General features: G+C 42.7%; 1 protein-coding gene and 1 long non-coding RNA gene across 7 annotated transcripts in view; one reads left to right on the forward strand and one right to left on the reverse strand.

The window, feature by feature from the left end:
- The window catches only part of LOC114806631, a 49,351-nt gene extending 47,931 nt beyond the window's left edge, over positions 1-1,420 (reverse strand). The window contains exon 1 of the long non-coding RNA XR_005659491.1: positions 1,249-1,420. This is a non-coding gene — a long non-coding RNA (uncharacterized LOC114806631). The remainder of the gene's footprint in view (positions 1-1,248) is intronic.
- The window catches only part of ADAMTS9 (ADAM metallopeptidase with thrombospondin type 1 motif 9), a 187,142-nt gene that overhangs the window by 1,142 nt on the left and 166,461 nt on the right, over positions 1-19,539 (forward strand). For all 6 annotated transcript variants that reach the window (XM_029052175.1, XM_029052178.1, XM_029052177.1 and 3 more), the window contains exon 3: positions 9,022-9,184. In XM_029052175.1, the coding sequence (XP_028908008.1) occupies positions 9,022-9,184 (163 nt within the window). The remainder of the gene's footprint in view (positions 1-9,021; positions 9,185-19,539) is intronic.

Consider the following 19,539-nt stretch of genomic DNA (forward strand, 5'->3'; position numbering starts at 1 on the left):
CGTGTTATATATGATGTTATATAGAATAACTGCATTTTATATAGGTAGATGTACAATGCAAAGTACAGCCTGTAATTATGTCCAGAAATTCCAGTAAAATGAATTCTATCTGCAGTTGATAGGTGGCTGTTTCTTCTTAATCTTATTTTTTTTTCTATTTTCGGCCAGTCAGATAACCATCCACCCAGCCCAAAATGTAACAGGGAGGAATTTGCAGAACTGAGGGGGGGAGAGCGGGCAGGCAGGGTTACTGTCTTTGCACCTTGAGTGTGGGTGGTGGATAAAGGGCTCGAATGTCTCTCCTGGAAGTGTGGGTAAAATCAGTAGGAAAAGGGGGTAGGAAGGGGAGCCTAGCAATCAGCTATACATTCAGTATGCTCTTAATCAGGAGGGGCCATGTACTCTTTCTACACACCGGTGCTCCCCACTCCCCCGCTGGTGCTCCTGGAGGATTATGCGGCACAATTAAGCGCTCAGTACAGTGCTCTGCACACAGTAAGCGCTCAATAAATACGATTGAATGAACTAACGTTGAGCTGCAATCACCAAGGGAGCGGAAGCGAGGAGGTGGGGTCACGGCGGGCGGAGGAGGAGGCGCGGAAGGGAAGAAGAGAGGCGGGGCCGTGGAGGCAGAGGAAGGTCAAATTTAGCCTGCGGGGCGGACCCTAATATTTTCCTGCCCCGTTTAAGGTGGAGGGAAAGACACAGCTGGGCGGGGCCGTACCTCCCCTCTCCCTCCTCTCCCCCACCCCCAAACAGTCCGTTGTGGGGAGGGGCGAAAAGAGTTAAATGGACATAAGGGGGTAAACCGAATCCTTTTCTGGGGATGACAGAGGTAGGGGTCGAGCAGCCTAGAGGAGATGGACTCAAAGTTTCACTCCGAAAAGGAGAGATCTGTAGTTCCCACCATGGGCAACTACGCACTTTTCGAAGTCTGTTTATGCCCTCTTCCCCCCCCCCCCCGCACTCCCCAACACACACACACACACACACTCACACGCGCGTGCTTCTTGAGGCCTTCAAAGGTCGGCCTGAGCTGGGCTACGAGAATGACAAAGAGGCCACAGTCCCAAGGCTGACTGCAGTACATTTAGTGACGCAGAAAACTCCCTGGGGTCGCAAGTTCCCACGGCAATGCACGCAGTACGCTGTTCGGACAGTTCTGCGCTGCCGGGGGCTGCAGTTCGGCTACAAACAGCCCACTCCACCCCCTAAACTTTCCTCCAGAGAAGGGCTCCTCATACTTACCCGGACGGCTAGGTAGCCCCGGGGCTCGCCCGTGCAGGTATTCCCCGGACGGAGAGTTACCTTCTCCAAGCATCCGAGAGGGGGAGGTGGTGGGAGTGGTGGGAGAGAAGATCCCAGGCCCCCAGACCCCCAGCAGTTTAAGAGCCAGCCCAGTAGCGCCCAGAGCTGCAGCCCCCGGAGTGCGTTGTTGTGATTGAGTTGGGTGGGCGGAGACGGGATTTAGAGCCGGGTGGGGGCGGGTGAGTCATCGGCGCCCGGGGACCCGCAAGCAAAACAGAGTCTACAACTGTGGTGCCCTACTAGGGGTAGGCGGGGTAAATGGGTGGTATAGACGTGGAAGGCAGGAAAAAGCAGCTGTTTGGCTCCCCCCCGCAAGGAGACTCAAAGCCCCCTGTTTGCTCTTTAATAATAATAATAAGAATAATGTTGGTGTTTGTTAAGCGCTTACTATGTGCAGTGCACTGTTCTAAACGCTGGGGTAGCTACAGGGCAATCAGGTTGTCCCACGTGAGGCTCACAGTCTTAATCCCCATTTTACAGAGGAGGTAACTGAGGCACGGAGAAGTTAAAGTGACTTGCCCACAGTCACACAGATGACAAGTGGCAGAGTCGGACCTCTGACTCCCAAATCCGGGCTCTCTTTCCACAGAGCCACACTGCTTCTCTTCTCTTTAGGCGGGCCCACAGAAACACGCGGGTGAAAAGTGAAATTCACAACAGCCCACCCCACTTAGCCCTCTCCCTATTCCCCACCCACAACGGGGAAGAGAAGGGACGGCCTTAAGAAGCCCGAGGAGTAGTCCGTGCCTCGCCGTTCCGGGAGGGACTTAGACGGGAGTTTAAGGTGGTTACGATGTCAGGCGATCGTTTATTAGTGGAGACAAGAGAGACCGGAGTATACGTGTTCATTTGCACTACTGTCGCGTTTGTTTGTAAACACCCAGAGAGGAAGGGATTGGGACTTGTACATCTTTTCTACTGCAGTGAGCAATAAGGACTAAACTCATCTTTTTTCTTCACAGACAGTGGGTGTTCCTCCACTGCAGTAGAGAGAGTCAGGTAGATCACAAAAGTGATTTGGGTATTTCACGGTTTGGAATAGGGATAAAAGAAAGGGACCATAAGGAAAATGGAGTGCTACCCAACATTTATGGGCTTTATTCAGCCTTGGCCATTAAGTAATGGCGAGACTGCTTTTGTCCTCAGTTGACAAGTCTTTACTAGGGGGTTGGGGGGAGAGGCTGTCTGAGAGCTCCAACCTCCATTGCAAGGGGAAGGGGAGAGTCAACTGGATTTGTCCCATTCACCTGCAAATTTAGACAAAGACAGAAATTTGCAAGAAAGCCCCTAGGGAGTCTTCTGGGCCTAAAAGGCTGCAACTTTTTGAGGAGGGTGAATATCTGGGATGAATGTGCTTTCTGAATCTTGGTTGAGGATTTGTGATTCACAGGAAGGGTCCGATTTGTTTGGGAGACTGACTGGAGGCTCCAACCCCCACAGAGGGGAAAGAGGGAGTTGGCCTAGTTCCATTCTCCTGCAAATGTGTGTAAAAGCGACCAGATTTCCATGTGTGGATTAGCACATGTAGATCTCATTTTATTGCCCCTTCTCCAAGTCTTCAGACAATGACTGTTCAGTCACATGTAATATACAGTTCATGTCAATTCCTGGGGCATGACCAGGTTTGTGTAGAAATGCATTTCCAGTGGTTTTATTATCAAAGTCTCCCCCTTCTGCCACCAATTCTTTAGGTAAGTACCACATTCAAAAAGAGTGAGTGAAGCAGAAGAGGGCACAGCAGTATCTTCTGTGCCACAGAGACATTCTGGTCCATAGCCATAGGCTACACCTCTAACCCCAACCAACTATTGCTATGCTGTTGGCCACAGGATAACCTTAAGTGTGAAGGCTCAACAGTCAATCACAGTCAATCATATTTATTGAGTGCTTACTGTGTGCAGAGCACTGTACTAAGCGTTTAGGAGAGTACAATATAACAATATAACTGATATATTCCCTGCCCACAATGAACTTAGAGTCTACAGGGTAATATAAATGAATGAATGAATGAATAAATAAATAAATAACATATAAGTAATGTGGGGGGATGAATAAAGGGAGCAAGTCAGGGCAACACAAGAGAGAGTTGAAGGAAAGGAAAAGAGGGCTTAGTCAGGGAAGGCCTCTTGGAGATGTGCCTTCAGTAAGCCTTTGAAGGGGTGGGAAGAGAGTAATTATCTGTCAGATATTATCTGTCAGATATGAAATGGGGCTGGGGGGAATGGGGGAGTTCCAGGACAGATGCAGGAGGTGGGCGAGAGGTCAGCGGCAAGATGGAAGAGATCGAAGTACAGTGAGAAGGTTAGCTTTAGGGGAGTCAAGTGTGAGGGCTGGATTGTAGTAGGAGAGTAGATAGGGGAGGTAGGAGGGAGCAAGGTGATTAAATGCTTTAAATCCAATGGTAAGGAGTTTCTGCTTGATGCAGAGGTGGATGGGCAATCACTAGAGGTTCTTGAGGGGTGGGAAAACACTACTGATGGTACATTTACAATTGTTCGGCGTTTAATGGTCAATCATTAGATTGTAAACTTCTTGTGGGGAAGGGAATGTATATTTTGCTTCTGTTGTTACTTTTCCAAGCCCTTAGTCTGGTGTGTTGCCAATCAATCTGTCAGTGATATTTATTGAGGCTTTTAACTGTGTCCAGAACTCGGTACTAAGCTCTTGGGAGACTACAGTAGAGAAAGTAGACACACCCTGCCCTAAAGAAGTTAGTTGCGATCAATCCATCAATGGTATTTATTGAGGGTTTACTGTTTGTGGAGCACTGTACTAAGTACTTGGAAGAGTACAATTCAGTTGGTAGACATGATCCCTTCCCTGCCTACAAGGAGCTTACACTCTAATGGGGGACACAGGCAACAAAATAAATTACAGATAGGGGAATATAAAGGTATGTGCACAGATACTCTGAGGATAAGGTTGGGATGAGTATGAAAGTGGTTGGGTATGAATGAGAGTACACAGGTTAACCAAAAGGGGGAGAGAATAAGGGTAGGGAGATGAGAGGTTAGTCAGGGAAGGCTTCCAAGTAGATATGATTTTAGTAGAGTTTGGTGGTCTGTTGGCTATGAAGGGGGAAGGAATTCCAAGCAGGAAGGAGGGTGTAAGCAAGAGATGGACAGGGAGAGAGACTAGATCAAAGAATGGTAAGTTGGTGTTAAAGGAGTGAAGTTTGAGAACTGGGTTGTTGTGGGAAAGGAGAAAGGATAGGTAGCAGGAGAGGCTGCTGGAGTTATTTAAATCGTAAGGTGAAGTGTTTTCGCTTGTTGCAGAGATGGATGGGCAACATTTGGAAGTTTTTGAAGAGGGGGGAGACATGGTGCTCAGAGTAATGCTATAGAAAAATGACCCAAGCATTAACATGGACTGGAGAGGGGAGTGGCTGGAGGCAGGGAGGTCAGCAAGGAGGTTGATGTAGTAAAGGCAGGGTGTGACAAGTGCTTGGATGAGCATGGAAGCAGTTGGGGTGGAAAGGAAGGGGTGACAGACTGAATATGTGGGTTGAAGCAGAGAGATGAGTTGAAGATAACGCCAAAGTTGCAGGCTTGTGAGACAGAGAGAATGGTGGTGGTGTCAACAGGGATGGACAAGTCAGGGGGATGAGAGGATTTAGGTGGGAAGATGAGTTCTGTTTTGAATATGTTAAATTTGAGTTGCCTGTGAGATTCCAAATAGAGATGCCCCAAAGACAGGAGGAAATGTGAGATTGCAAAGAAGGAGAGAGAAGTAGTAGGTGCTTATTACTGCTACTGGAAAAACAAATGATTTACTAATTGTAGAATAACCCTCTTCAACTCTAAACTAAAATCCTACAAAAATAGACAGTGCAGCAGGGTTGTTTAGTTGCTGAAGCATTGACAGCACCATTTGATTGCACTCCGAGTGATTGAGCATTCCTTTATGGAAATTCATTCCTCATCCAAATGGAGAAAAAGCAAGATAGGTACACTAAAAACTGCCTGTCTCACTTCCCATCAGAGTACTATCTCTGCATGTGCACAGTGTGTTTGCACTGTTGATTGTATATCAATCTAACAGTCACACACACAAACATAAAACATGGTCTGGTCAGTGTCAATACCAACACTCTTTATTAAGCACTCCTTTGTTCACAACACTAGGTGCTTGAGGAGTATGCAAAAGAAATGGAAGATGTGAACCCAGCCCTTGATGAGTTTATAATCTAATGGGGAAGGCAATAGACATATATAGAATATACCATAGTTAAGAGTAAGATGTGGCTCAGTGGAAGGAACAAGGGCTTGGGAGTCAGAGGTTGTGAGTTCTAATCCTAGCTCTGCCACTTATCAGCTGTGTGACTTTGGGCAAGTCACTTAACTTCTCTGTGCTTCAATTACCTCATCTGTAAAATGGGGATTAAGACTGTGAGCCCCACGTGGGACAACCTCATTACCGTCTATCTACCCCATTGCTTAGAACAGTGCTTTGCACATAGTATATGCTTAACAAATACCATTATTATTAGATGAATAATAGACATGTGAATAAAAAATACATAAATGCTGAGGTGGGTGATGAGAAGGTGAGATAGAGTAAGGGAAAGGGGATTAATTGGGGAATGCCTTGTGGTAGAGATGACCTTCAAGGAGAGTTTTGAAAAAGGGGTGAAACTTGGTTTGCAAAGCTCGTTGGGATATAACATTTCAGATTTGGGGAAGGAGGGCAAGTTGAGAGAAAGGAACCATTAGGAGGTTAGCTTGGGGTCACTGAAGAACACAAACTGGTTTTGTAATGGGAGAAGAGAGCAGATAGGTAAGAGGGAGCCAACTAATAAAGAGCTTGGTAAATACTAAAGCTTGGTAGTCAAGGAGAAGCAGCGTAGCTCAGTGGAAAGAGCACGGGCTTTGGAGTCAGAGGTCATGGGTTCGAATCCCGGCTCTGCCACTTGTCAGCTGTGTAACGGTGGGCAAGTCACTTAACTTCTCTGTGCCTCAGTGACCTCATCTGTAAAATGGGGATTAAGACTGTGAGCCCCACGTGGGACAATCTGATTCCCGTGTCTACCCCAGCACTTAGAAGAGTGCTCTGCACATAGTAAGCGCTTAACAAATACCAACATTATTATTATTATTATTGTTTATTTTCTATGAGAAGCAATAGGAAATCCCTGGAGGATTTTAAAAGGGGAAAGACATGGCTCCAATCAGAATTTGAAATAGCTGATATGTGTGCAGCTGTATGTAAAAGAGACTAAAGTGGGGTAGGGTGTTGCTGGGGGGGCAGTGGGCAGAGGCAGAGAGATCAAGAAGGAAGTCACTTATCTCTGGCTCAGCCACTTATCTGCTATGTGACCATGGGCAAACCATTTAACTTCTTTGTGCGTCAGTTACTTCATCTGTGAAATGGGGATTAAATCTTTTCCAATTTAGACTCTTAGCCCAATGTGAGACAGGGATTGGGTCTCACCTGATTATCTTGTGTTCACCTCAAGCACTTATTCATTCATTCAATAGTATTTATTGAGCGCTTACTATGTGCAGAGCACTGTACTAAGCGCTTGGGATGAACAAGTCGGCAACAGATAGAGACAGTCCCTGCCGTTTGACGGGCTTACAGTCTAATCGGGGGAGACCGACAGACGAGAACAATGGCAATAAACAGCGTCAAGGGGAAGAACATCTCGTAAAGACAATGGCAACTAAATAGAATCAAGGCGATGTACAATTCATTAACAAAATAAATAGGGTAACGAAAATATATACAGTTGGTATAGTGCCTGCCCAAGTGCTTAAAGAGGAATCCCACCCGATGTACCTGGAGAGTGGTTGTTAGGGTGGAGAGGAAGATGTGGCTCTGTAGAATATTATAGAGGAAGAACTGGTGGAACTTTGAGTCAGAATGAAATTTAGAGACAAAATGATTATGGGAATCAAATGAAAGAAAGGAGGAAAAGATGACACCAAGGTTGCCAGCTCGTGGAATGGAGAGGATGATGGCATGATCAACAGTGATGGAAAAGTTAGGAGGAGGAGATGGTTTAGAAGGGACGATAAGGGGTTCAAATTTGAGATAAAATCTAATTATTGAAAATATCAACATCAACCTCACATATGAGGGACATCTTTCTCACTCTGAATACACACATACAGCACACACACACACACACACACACACAACACAAACAAACCCTGTCTAAAATTGACTTCATTATCACTGTTAGCTTTTAATATTAAGCATCCACCTAAACTAGGTACTGTGCTAGTGACTCCACAGAATAACTTATTCAGCTCATTCCTGTCTATTCAGAAAAGTTACATTAACTCTTTGACATAATTTGGTAAATTATTTCCTCTTCTGCATTCCATTTTCCTGAAAGAGTCAGTCAGTAAGATTTATTACTTACCGAATTCCTTTAAAGCCCTGACTAAACACTCTGGGGAGTGACAATGAAGTAAGAGACACTATTCCTGGTTTCAAGGAGTTTACAGACGGGAAAAGAGATGGGTTACTTAGAGAGTGCTTATAATTACACCTATCAGTAGGTTTCCAGTTCATGAAATTTACTACTCGCCATGAGTTCTGTGCTCATTTATTTTGTTTGGCATCATGAACAACTCACAAATGGGTGAACAAAGAATTAACCCTATTGTTAAAAATAAGATCAAGTTCCTAATGTCACTGGATGCTCCACTGCCCTAGAAGTCAGTGTTTCTTGAGCTCCATCAACATGAGGAGTCAAGATTTGTTTGTAGGCCTCTGAATGCAGCAGTGACAGGGAGACACAGAAACCAATACTAGGAGGAAGTCACAGAACTTGATCGCTGTACTAACCAATGCTGGAAATAAGGCGAAAGCAGGCGCAGCTCAGCTCTGGCAAGAACAAATCTCAGATTGGATATTTCAGGGTGGTGTTGAGCATTGCCCTTACCCATGTGGGGCTGAGTTGGTCCAAGGGGAGGCTGTGTCCCACCCCTTGCCCCTGCCATCTCTTTGGTTACCAACAGCCTCAGTTTTGTCCCGTTTTGCTCTGCACCAAGGGCCTGGCCTGATGCCTGATGTCTTCTTCAGTGGCTGACCATCTTCATTCCCTTTCTATTGCCACCCCCAAGAAGCTCTCTTGCCACCTTGGGTGGCCAACCCTCCTTTTCCCCCTAAAATCAATCAATCAATGGTATTTATTGAGTGCTTACTATGTGCAGAGCACTATACTGAATGCTTGGGAGAGTACAATGCAACAGAATTAGTGGACATGTTCCCTGCCCATAACAAGATTAAATCCCACTTGTCACTGGAGTAGCAGATACAGGGACAGTTACCAGCACTCCGGTTAGAATTTTTTTTTTTTTTACTTTCAACATTGGTAATAATCTAATACTATTTGTACAGTAGGGTTGAATTGTTTGCTATTTGCTATTTTGCAGTCATTAACAAATGCAATGGCCATGAATGGTCAAGTTTACCTATAGTTTAATTTTAAGTCAGATATAGAGAAGTGTGCTACTAAGCTACTGCTGACTGCTCTATCTCCATTCGTAAATGTTGTAAATGTAGGTAACGTGGGAACTAGTTTGTATTAAATTGCATTATCCCAAATGCTTAGTACAGTGCTCTGCACACAGTAAGTGCTCAATTTTTACGACTGAATGAATGAATGAATATTAAATGGTCATCTATGCATTTTGTATTAATTGCTGCTTTTTTTCCATTTGGTGCATAGTTTAAGTTTGTTACTTTCTACTTCTTTCTCAGCTAGGCACATTCAGATATCATGATGGGGATTATTTTATAGAGCCATTGTTATCAGTTGATGAACATGAATATGAAGAAGAACACAATAAACCTCACATCATCTACAGACGTAGTGCACCTCAGCCAGATTCAACAAGAAAACGGCATATTTGTGACACCTCAGGTATTTGTTCTTTGTTTAATTGAATTCAACATCTTTACAACACAATCTAGATGGCTTGAAATCCATTTCACATAGCATAATTCTTTAATGGAAATGAAGGCTAAGCAATCATTTTCTCTGTTTGACAGCTTATGTGCATATGTTTTTCTTTACCATGTATACTATATAACAGCCTTGCATGAGGATTCAAAATACCTATCGGTCCAGAAAAATGCACCAACTTATAGGAATTTTACCATCATTTTCACATATGATGATTATACAAATGATGCCAGAGGTCATACGTTACTTTAAAAAAATGGAATATTAATGTTGTGGATTGCATTTTCATATTTTTTTTATATTTCTGAGTTGCTGACTTCCTGATTGTTCCAAGCCTAGCCTACTTCCTTTTAGATTCTGACTATGAGCCTCTGCTAATGCAATAGCTGCACTGTGGTAAAAATATTTATTGTCATTAAAAACAACTCTAATCTATTGCTCCAATATTCCTCTCTTCTGTAAACTCCTCCTTAGACTGTAAGCTCCTTGTGGGCAGGGAACATATCTTCCAACTCTGTTATTTTGTACTCTTCCAAGCGCTTAGTACAATGCTCTGCACACAGTAAACATTCAATACATGCCATTGATTGATTCTCTCTCATGGCCAGGGGCCCTTACTCTGAGTTCTTTAACTTTAAGATTGACCAAGCCATGGAGACTTACCCAACAGCTGATGGTGATTAAAAGAGTTCTTTACATTTTAGGATTCACATTGAACTCTACTCCCTGTTATTTAATGACATCCAGGGCTCCTCTCTTCCAAAATTTCAACTCTCTTCCTGTGCCTTTCCATTAATCTTTTCATCATAACTCTGTTTCTCTACAATGAATAAGTTCTGTGTACCTTGCTGACTTCCCAGGCTTATTCAACAGAAAATGATATCAGAAGAGTATAAAGTGATCTTTAATTTCATCCCTTTTCAATACTTTACTGTATAAGATCTTTTTTCTCAAATAAATGCGTTAAATCCTATATCCTTACATTTTCATTCTGCTTATCCCAAGTTGGATTTCTCTTTTTCTCCCACTTCTATAGCAGTTTCTATATTTTCCTCAAATTACTTATCTTTGTTTACCTGAGGAACAGAAGTCGGTAGTGTACTTATGTATGCTATATAGTCATACCTCATTGGAATAATGTGAGCATTGACTTTTCTATCACATAAATGAAATCTAAATTTTAATGTTAGAGAATAGGAGCATCTCAAGACATTCTACAGATATTGAGGCACTGGAAAAAGTGACCTTTTTTCCTGTGTCAGACTTAGAGGAAATGATCATTATATATTCATTTTAGCATATTTCACCGCCCCCCAGCCATAACTCATTACTTTTTATAGAACATGTAGATGAATCATGAAAATTAGCATGGCCTAGTGGATAGAGCATGGGCCCAGGAATCAGAGGACCTGAGTTCTAATCCCAACTACACCACATGTCTGCTGCATGACCTTGGGCAAGTCACAACTTCTCTGTGCCTCAGTTAGCTCATCTATAAAATCCTCCTTCCTCCAGTTTAGACTGTGAGCCCTATGTGGGACAGGGACTGTGTCCAACAGGATTATCTTGTATCTACCCCAGTGCTTAGAACGTTGCTTGACACACAGTAAGTGCAAAACAAATACTATTAAAAAAAACTGTGTAAATTCCCTGGAGACATCCTGACCCCATCTAAATTGGGAGCTGGCACTCATTATAGCATTATTATATTATGCAACAATTTAGAAACACCAGGCAAAGCCATGCCAGGTTAAAGCATAGTCAGAACATCTTGGTTCATGCAGATGAGTGAAGAAGGAAGCCTTTTTTTACTATGGTCAATATTTTTCAGAATCTTAGTTTCTGCCGGACATTGAAATTGGTCCTTTACCAAATCACTACATTAGGGGATTGATTCATTTGGACACAGGAAGAGGTATAGCCTTATGAAATGCCATTATAACCTTTTGAATTTTTTTCTTGGAGGTTTCCTTTATGAAGACCCATCCATTAGTCATGTCCCTTCATATCTGAGGAGCCTAGTACCAACTGGGTTAGCACTATGGGCCAATTTGATTGGTTCTTCCAAAGGTTGCTGCTGGACTATGCCACTCTGGTTTCTCTCTTCCAGCTGCTTCTGCTCCCTTCTTTGAATTCAGATGCAGGAGGCTCAGAACAGTTGGAAAAAACTATGGATAATGGCACATTTCATCAGCAGTCCTTGAAGGAATGGACATGCAGGTCATGGAAACTACTGCAACAAGGTAGCTGGAGGTTTCTTTGCTCAGGGAGTGAAAATAGTTTCGGTGGGAATATTTCCTGTTCCCAGAAGTGAAAAGTGCCATAGTTTAGTAGAGTCAAGAGCTATCCCCAAATTGCTATTTGTCTCTTAGAATGATTTTATTTCAGTGCTCCTCTTCTATTTCTTTTCTTTATTTGCTTATGTCTTTCCTCCAGTTTCACCTACCTTCTGGACTTTACATAGTTTTTTTTTAACTTTTTAATTCTAGGTTTAACTCCACATGTATTGAAGGACAGTTATATGCATGCCACCCTATCATTTTGAGCACTGGGGCCACCTCAAGGCAGAGTATTGAGGCTATGTGGCATCTATCCTCTTGCTCCAGATGGGGCTGTGAAAAGTTCCTAAATAGATCCAGAGGCACTAAAAGGCCCTGCCCAGTCAGTCAATCATATTTATTCAACACTTACTGAGTGCAGAGTACTGGACTAAGCGCTTGGGAGAATACAGTATAACAGACACATTCCCTGCCCTCAATGAGTTTACAATCTGCCAGAGACAGAGTAAGCTCAAAGAGTCCCTACATCATCATCATAAAAATGACAATGGTAATGAAAATAATAATATTAATACCTGAGCCCTGAAACTTATCACGGGTGAGAGGAACCCCTGGTTTATTCCCAGAGTCAAAGTTGTGCTCTGGGCCTCATCCAAGGAGAGAACCTCTACCTCAATCTCAAAACTTCTTCCAGGATCCGCTGATGGGTCATCTGAAACCTCAATCCTGGAACCCTGACTGGATTCCAGGGCAGGACTGGGGAGGTTCAGCCTGCTGGAAGCAGGGCAACTAAAAAAATGTACCAAAGTCAATCAATCAATCAATCAGTGGTATTTATTGAACTGTATGCAGAACATTGTACTAAGTGGTTGAGAGAGTACAGTACAGTAGATTTGGTGGACATGATCCCTTCCTCAAGGAGTTTACAATCTAGTGGGAGAGACAGACATTAAAATAAATTACAGATAGGGAAAGCAGCAGAGTATAAGGATATGTACGTAAATGCTAGGGGACTGAGGGTGGGGTGAATAAATGGTACAAATTCACGTGCAAGGGCAACATAGATGAGAGTAGGGGAAAAAAGGGTTTAGTTGGGAAAGGCCTCTTGCAGGAGATGTGATTTTTATAAGGCTTTTAATATGAAAGGAAAATTTGAATTTGAATTTTAACATGAAATGGGAGGAAGTTGTAGAACAACATCTTGGTAGCTCCAGTTTCGGGCACCTCTTACCCAGTTCCAAGTGGGTATGTATTTGGGAACCCTCAATGTTTCCATCTTTGGGACTCATTGGTATTTGGGTCAGACTGTATGGTTCTTGAGAGCAAGGCATGTGCCATCAACTTCCCACAGCTTTAAATACAATGCTTGCTCAATAAATGTTGGCCAAGTGACTGAACACTATGCTCAGTAGGAATGCAAAATGATAAACTTATACAAGCCATTTAAACAGTTTGTTGTGTTTTTATAAGTTGCTTACTCCAGTAATGGTAGTTGATTTCTTCTATTTCTTTCCCAACAAATTCCAATTCTGTGTCTGGAGATAGTCTTGATTTCACCCCCATTTTTTTTTTAAGCAGGAGGATATGATTATTCTTATTAGCCTTCTCGGAAAAACTCTCAATGTTTCCAACTTTGGGACTCATTTGTATTTGGGTCAGATTGTATGGTTTTTGAGAGCAAGGCCTGTGCCAACAGCTTCCCACAGCTTTAAATACAATGCTTGCTCAATAAATGTTGGCCAAGTGCCTGAATACCATGCTCAGTAGGGATGCAAAATGATAAAATTATACAAGCTATTTAAACTGTTTGTTGTGTTTTTGTAAGTTGCTTACTCCAGTAATGGTAGTTGATTTCTTCTATTTCTTTCCCAACAAATTCCAATTCTGTGTCTGGAGATAGTCTTGATCTCACCCCCATTTTTTTTTAAAGCAGGAGGATATTATTCTTATTAGCCTTCTCGGAAAGTCCTTGGCTGATGAATGATAAATTGAGGAAAGCAGGCCAGCACCTGTCCTTTGATAGTTTGTTAAGGGTCTAGGGAAATTGTCACCTTTACTCTGATAGACATGTCTTTTTCTGCATTCCTTCCTCCCTTCCAGATGTATTTTTCATTTCATTTAAATGCTGATTGGTTAGGTACCCAGGTATAGATCAATCATGTTGATAGGAAGTGGAAATCGACTCTTTCTGCCGGGCTACATCGGAAGCACTGTTAAGAAGTCATTTTTTTCAACACTCTTTCTTTCCTGCTAGGAAATATTTCTGATTATTTCTCTTATAAATTCAAGTATGACACACTGATGTGAATATATTTTAGCCATTTTTTCTTTTGATCCTTCTATTCTTTAATGAGGGACCCTTCCTCTAACATCCATGTGTAAAAATAATTTGTTTGCTTTCAGTTGACAGGCTTAAGAATAACTTAGTAGTCACTTAGTCCAATAAGATAAAGTCCACAGGCTTTATGATCATGGAAATATCCGTGGTTTACCTCTATTTTCTCTTTCTTTTGTATTGTTTCTTATATTTAATGATTTGTTCTACTTGTACGTTAATATCAATGAGTGGTTATCGTGGTCATTACTTAATTTGTGACTCATTAGCATTTTAGTTTTTCTAAATCCAATTTATCGTGGGCATATTTCATGTTTGTTTGTAGTTTTCACCAAATTTTGTGATGTAATTTTAGTTGTTTATGGCTTTTATATTCTGAAGCATTTTATCTTTTTTTTTCTCTACAGTCTGTAGATTTTAAGCTACTTTCTTTTGGATCCACAAATTTCAAAAAATTAAATCACAAAATGTTTCTTTCCTTTCTTTACAACTCTAACAGAGAGTCTTCATTTCTTGCAAAGTATTTCATCTCTTCCACCTCCTTTTTCCAACAGTTTTTTTCTATCACAACTTTTCCTAGCTGAGAAAAGTTGAGATTCACATCCTGGAATAGGAGGTTGATCCCATCACCTGGACTAGTTTTCCAATGGCAAAGCCAACTGGAGAATTGAGGTAATTTCCGTTTTTTTTAAAAAAAAACACCCTCAAACAATGGGTCTTTTTTTGTCTGAATTACTGAATAGCAGCAATAATGGCACCTATTTTTCCATTTGGCTTTGCTAGGGGAAATGGCATTAAAGTAGTGGTATGGAAGAGATAATTGTGTTCTGGACTGCAAAAGACAGGAAGGTCAGTAATGGAATCAAATACCTAGAAGTTAGCAATCAATCAGTCAATCAATCGTACTTATTGAGCACTTACTGTGTGCAGAACACTGTACTAAACACTTGGGAGAGTACAGTGTAACAGAGTTGGTAGACACGTTCCCTGCCCACAGTGAGCTTAAAGTCTAGAGGGAGAGACAGACATTTACATAAATACATTTCAGATATGTATACAAGTGCTATGGAGCTGATAGTGGGGTGAATAAAGGCTGCAAATCTAAGTGTAAGGGTGACAATGAAGGAAGCAGCATGGTGTAGTCGATAGATCATGGGCCTGGGAGTCAGAAGGTTGTGGGTTTTAATCCCAGCTCCACCACTTGTCTCCTATATGACCTTGGGCAAGTCTCTTAACCGCTAAAATCCACCCTTTCCTCTCCATCCAAACTGCTACAACGTTAAAACAATCACTCCTCCTATCCCGTCTAGATTACTGCCTCAGCCTCCTTGCTGACTTCCCAATCTCCTCCTTCTCCCCGCTACAGTCCATTCTTCACTCTGCTGTCTGGATCATCTTTTTGCAGAAACGCTCAGGACACGTCACCCTCCTCCTCAAAAATCTCTTGTGGTTGCCTATATACCTCTGTATCAAACAAAAACTCCTCACCATCGGCTTTAAAGCACTCCATTCACTTTGCCCCCTCCTACCTCACCTCGCTTCTCTCTTTCTACAACCCAGCCCACATACTTCGGTCCTCTGGTGCTAACCTTCTCACTGTGCCTCAATCTCGCCTCTCTTGACACCGACACCTGGCCCATGTCCTACCTCTTTCCTGGAATGCCCTACCTCAAATCCTCCAGACAATCACTCTCCCCCGCTTGAAAGCTTTATTGAAGACACATCTCCTCCAACAGGCCTTCCCAGACTAAGCCCTCGTTTCCTCATCTCCTACTTCCTCCTGTGTCGCCCTGACTTGCTTCCTTTACTCTTCCCCCCTCTACCAGCCCCACAGCACTTATGTATAAATGTGTAATTTTGTTTATTTGTATTGATGTCTGTTTATTTGTATTGATGTCTGTCTCGCCCTGCCCCCCGCCCCACCCCCAGACTGTGAGCTTGTTGTGGGCAGGGATTGCCACTCTTTATTGTATTGTACTTTCCCAAGCACTTAGCACAGTACTCTGCACACAGTAAGCACTTAATAAATATGAATGAATGAATGAATGAATGAATAAATGAATGAACTTAAGTCCTCTGTGCCTCAGTTACCTCATCTGTAAAATGGAGATTGAGACTGTAAGCCCCAAGTGGGACAGGGCCAACTCAATTTGCTTGTATCCACCCCAGCACTTAGAACAGTGCATGGCACATAGTAAGTGCTTAACAAATATCATCATTATTATTATTAAGAGGAACTGAGGATTTAGTCGGGGAAGGCCTATTGGAGGAGAAGTGACTGTAATAAGGCTTTTAAAGTGGGGAAAGTGATTATCTGTTGAATAGTAAAGAGTAAGACCCCCTCTTGATAAGCTATAACTAAAAGGCCTTGTTGCAGTAAGTAGTTGGGGGTCTTAACCAGCGCTAAGGAAGAGTCCTGAGGAGGACACCTATTAATCCTGTTTGAGACAGCCAGTTGGTTTGCCTTTTGGATGCCGAGTGCTACACAGTCATTGCATGCTGAATGCTGAAAGCATGAAAGCCATGTGTTTCAAGTTTTACTTAAGAGAGACAGGAGAACCATAAATGACAGAGTGAAATGAGTCTCACAGCCACCAACCAATCATGAGGCGTCTAGTAAAACGGAATCAGATACTCAAAAATCTGTTTCTGCCAGAGGAAACCCTGTGGTTGCAACCTCAATAAGCATTTTTACACAATTCCCAACTTGGTGTTAGTGCAAAGGAAGAAGGATATGTTTGCATTATTAAGAAGCATTGGGGTTATGCACATGAAAATGAGTGGTTTGTTTTGCCTTGTGCAGATTAAATTTATGAGGACCAAAATCTTCCTAAGTAATAATAATAATAGTGGTGTTTAAGATTACTCTGCCAATCACTGTACTAAGCGCTGGGCTAAATACTTGACAATCAGATTAGACATAGTGCCTGTCCCACATGGGGCTCACAGTCTAATAATAATTGTGGTATTTGTTAAATGCTTACTATGTGTCAAGCACTGTACTAAGCACTGGGGTAGATACAGCATATTAGATACAGTCTAAGGAGGATGGACAACAGATATCTAATTTCCATGTTACAGAAGGGTAAATAGAGGCACCCAGAAGTTAAATGACTTGCCTAAGGTTAAGTAGCAGGTAATTGGCAGAGCCTGGATTGGAACATAGGCTTGTGCTCTTTCCACTTGGCTGTGCTATTTTTCAGCTCAGTCCTTCCTCACCCTCACTCTCCCCTTCATCCTGCTCACTCACCATCAAGCCCTCACACATTTCCCTACTCATACATTCAGAGAAATAATCACAGAGCTGAACAGAGTGGAGCAGGCTGTAAGAGAAACTGCTCTTGCTGCTGCCTCTGCCATCAGCTCCCTGGAGTCCATGTTTCCAAACTCTGGTGCCCCTTCTTGCTTTGTTCCTTGCAGGGAGCTTTCTCAAGGAAAGTCAGTTCAGCAGTGGTGGGAAATGCTATTGCCACTGTCCTAGTGCCTGTATGTATCCTTTAAGATGTGGCTCACTGCCAGTGAATCAGAAGAACACTCTGCTTCCCCCTAAGATATTTTGAAACACTCTGGATTCTTTGTAACCTTGGTTGAAACCTTCTGCTTTAAATTACTGGTTTGGTATAGCAAGTCTCTAAAAAGGCCTAAAGTCTTGTATTTAAGAAGCTGGCCAAGAGGAAGGAATGGCTGTCAATCAGTTAATCAAAATTATTTATTGAGCACCTACTGTGTGCAGAGCACTCTACAGAGAATTTGGTAGAGTGCAATGGAATTAGTAGACACAATCCCTGCCTTATAATCTAATAGATGACCGTTCTTGTTTTTGTTTTGTGGTATTTGTTAAGTGCTTACAATGTGTCAAACACTTCTCTAAACACTGGAGTTAGAGCAGCTAATTAGGTTGGACACAGTCCCTGTCCCACATGAGGCTCACAGTAGTAGTAGGAGGAGGGTGAACAGAAGAACCGAGGCACAGAGAAGTTAAGTGACTTGCCCAATGTCACACAGTAAGCAACTGGCAGAGCCAAGATTAGAACCCAGGTCCTTTGACTCCCAGGCCTGTGCTCTTTCCACTCTGCCATGCTGTGAGTCATCTTTTTCCATTGGGTGCCCTTGTGAGGGGTTCCATTCCTGGTCATTTGTGGTCAGAATTAATAATAATAATAATGGTGGTATTTATTAAGTGCTTACTATGTGCAAAGCACTGTTCTAAGCGCTGGGGGGATACAAGGTGATCAGGTTGTCCCACGTGGGGCTCACAGTTTTTCAATCCCCATTTTACAAATGAGGTAACTGAGGCACAGAGAAGTTAAGTGACTTGCCCAAAGTCACACAGCTGGCAAGCGGTGGAGCCAGGATTAGAACCCATGACCTCTGACTCCCAAGCCCGAGCTCTTTCCACTGAGCCACATTTGTGGAGCCTCTAATGTTCCAATTCTGCTGATAATTTGGCTGAAATTTCTGGGAGATGTGCTTATGTTACAAATTGACACTATTAACTACCCCATTTGAGCTGTAAATCCAACCCATGCAGCTCCCATAGTAAGGGAGGTTCCCCAAACTAACAGATTCCACCCTATTCCCCATGCCTCTGCTCTAAATGTACCCCTTCTCCAATCTCCTCCATAGTGTTTCCTGGACATTTTGGAAGGCAGAGCAACACAATGATTTGCTCAGGATGGGGGAAAGGTGAGAAAGGCAGGAAAGGCATTCTCCCCTTTTCTGGGGGACCCAATTTTAAACTCACACCACTGTATCCCATGCAGACTGAAAGCTGAATCTGTGCATTACACTTCTAGAGGTGGCTCCTCAAGGTCAAGGTTGCAGCACATTAGCAGTTTGGGAAAGTGTCGGTTCTTTTCCTCATACTATACCAGCTTCTTGTGGGCAGGGAATGTGTCTACCAACTTTGTTGTAGTGTCCTCTCCCAAGTGCTTAGTACAGTGCTCTGCACACAGTAAGTCCTCATTAAATACCTGATTAGACTGTAAGCCCGTCACTGGGCAGGGACTGTCTCTATCTGTTGCAGATTTGTACATTCCAAGAGCTTAATACAGTGCTCTGCACATAGTAAGCGCTCAATAAATACTATTGAATGAATGAATGAAAGTGGGGCTCTGAAAGTGTATGAAAGCATTTTACTTGGATGTAAATCAATTTAAACGTTTCAATCTTTCATTGGTAATTATTGGGTGATTTCTGGGTGCCCGATGTACTAAGCACTTGGAAGAGTACAGTACAATAGTGGAAGAGACAGATATTAAAAGAAATTCTAGATAAGGGAAGCAATCAAGTATAAGCATATATACATAAGTGCTGTGGGCCTGGGGATGGAGTGAGTATCAACATTCTTAGAGGGTACAAGACTCAAGAGCCTAGGCAGTGCCTAGGTGACCCAGAAGGGAGGACAAATATGAGAAATGAGGGCTTAGTCAGAAAAGACCTCTTGGAAGAGACACAATTTTAGTAGGGCTTTGAAGATGAGGAGCGTGGAGATCTGTTGTATATGAAGGGGAAGGAAGTTCCCAGCTGGAGGGAAACTGTGAGCAAGTTTTAGATGGCGATCAATCAAGCAGTGGTATTTATTGAGTGTTTACTGTGTAGAGCACTGTTCTAAGCACTTGGGAAAGTACAATACAACAGAATTTGAACTTCAATAAATAGGTTAGGCTTTTGGATTATCTAACAGTGACCTATTCAGC

This window comes from Ornithorhynchus anatinus, chromosome X1, assembly GCF_004115215.2.
Source record: "Ornithorhynchus anatinus isolate Pmale09 chromosome X1, mOrnAna1.pri.v4, whole genome shotgun sequence".
Classification (NCBI taxonomy): domain Eukaryota; kingdom Metazoa; phylum Chordata; class Mammalia; order Monotremata; family Ornithorhynchidae; genus Ornithorhynchus; species Ornithorhynchus anatinus.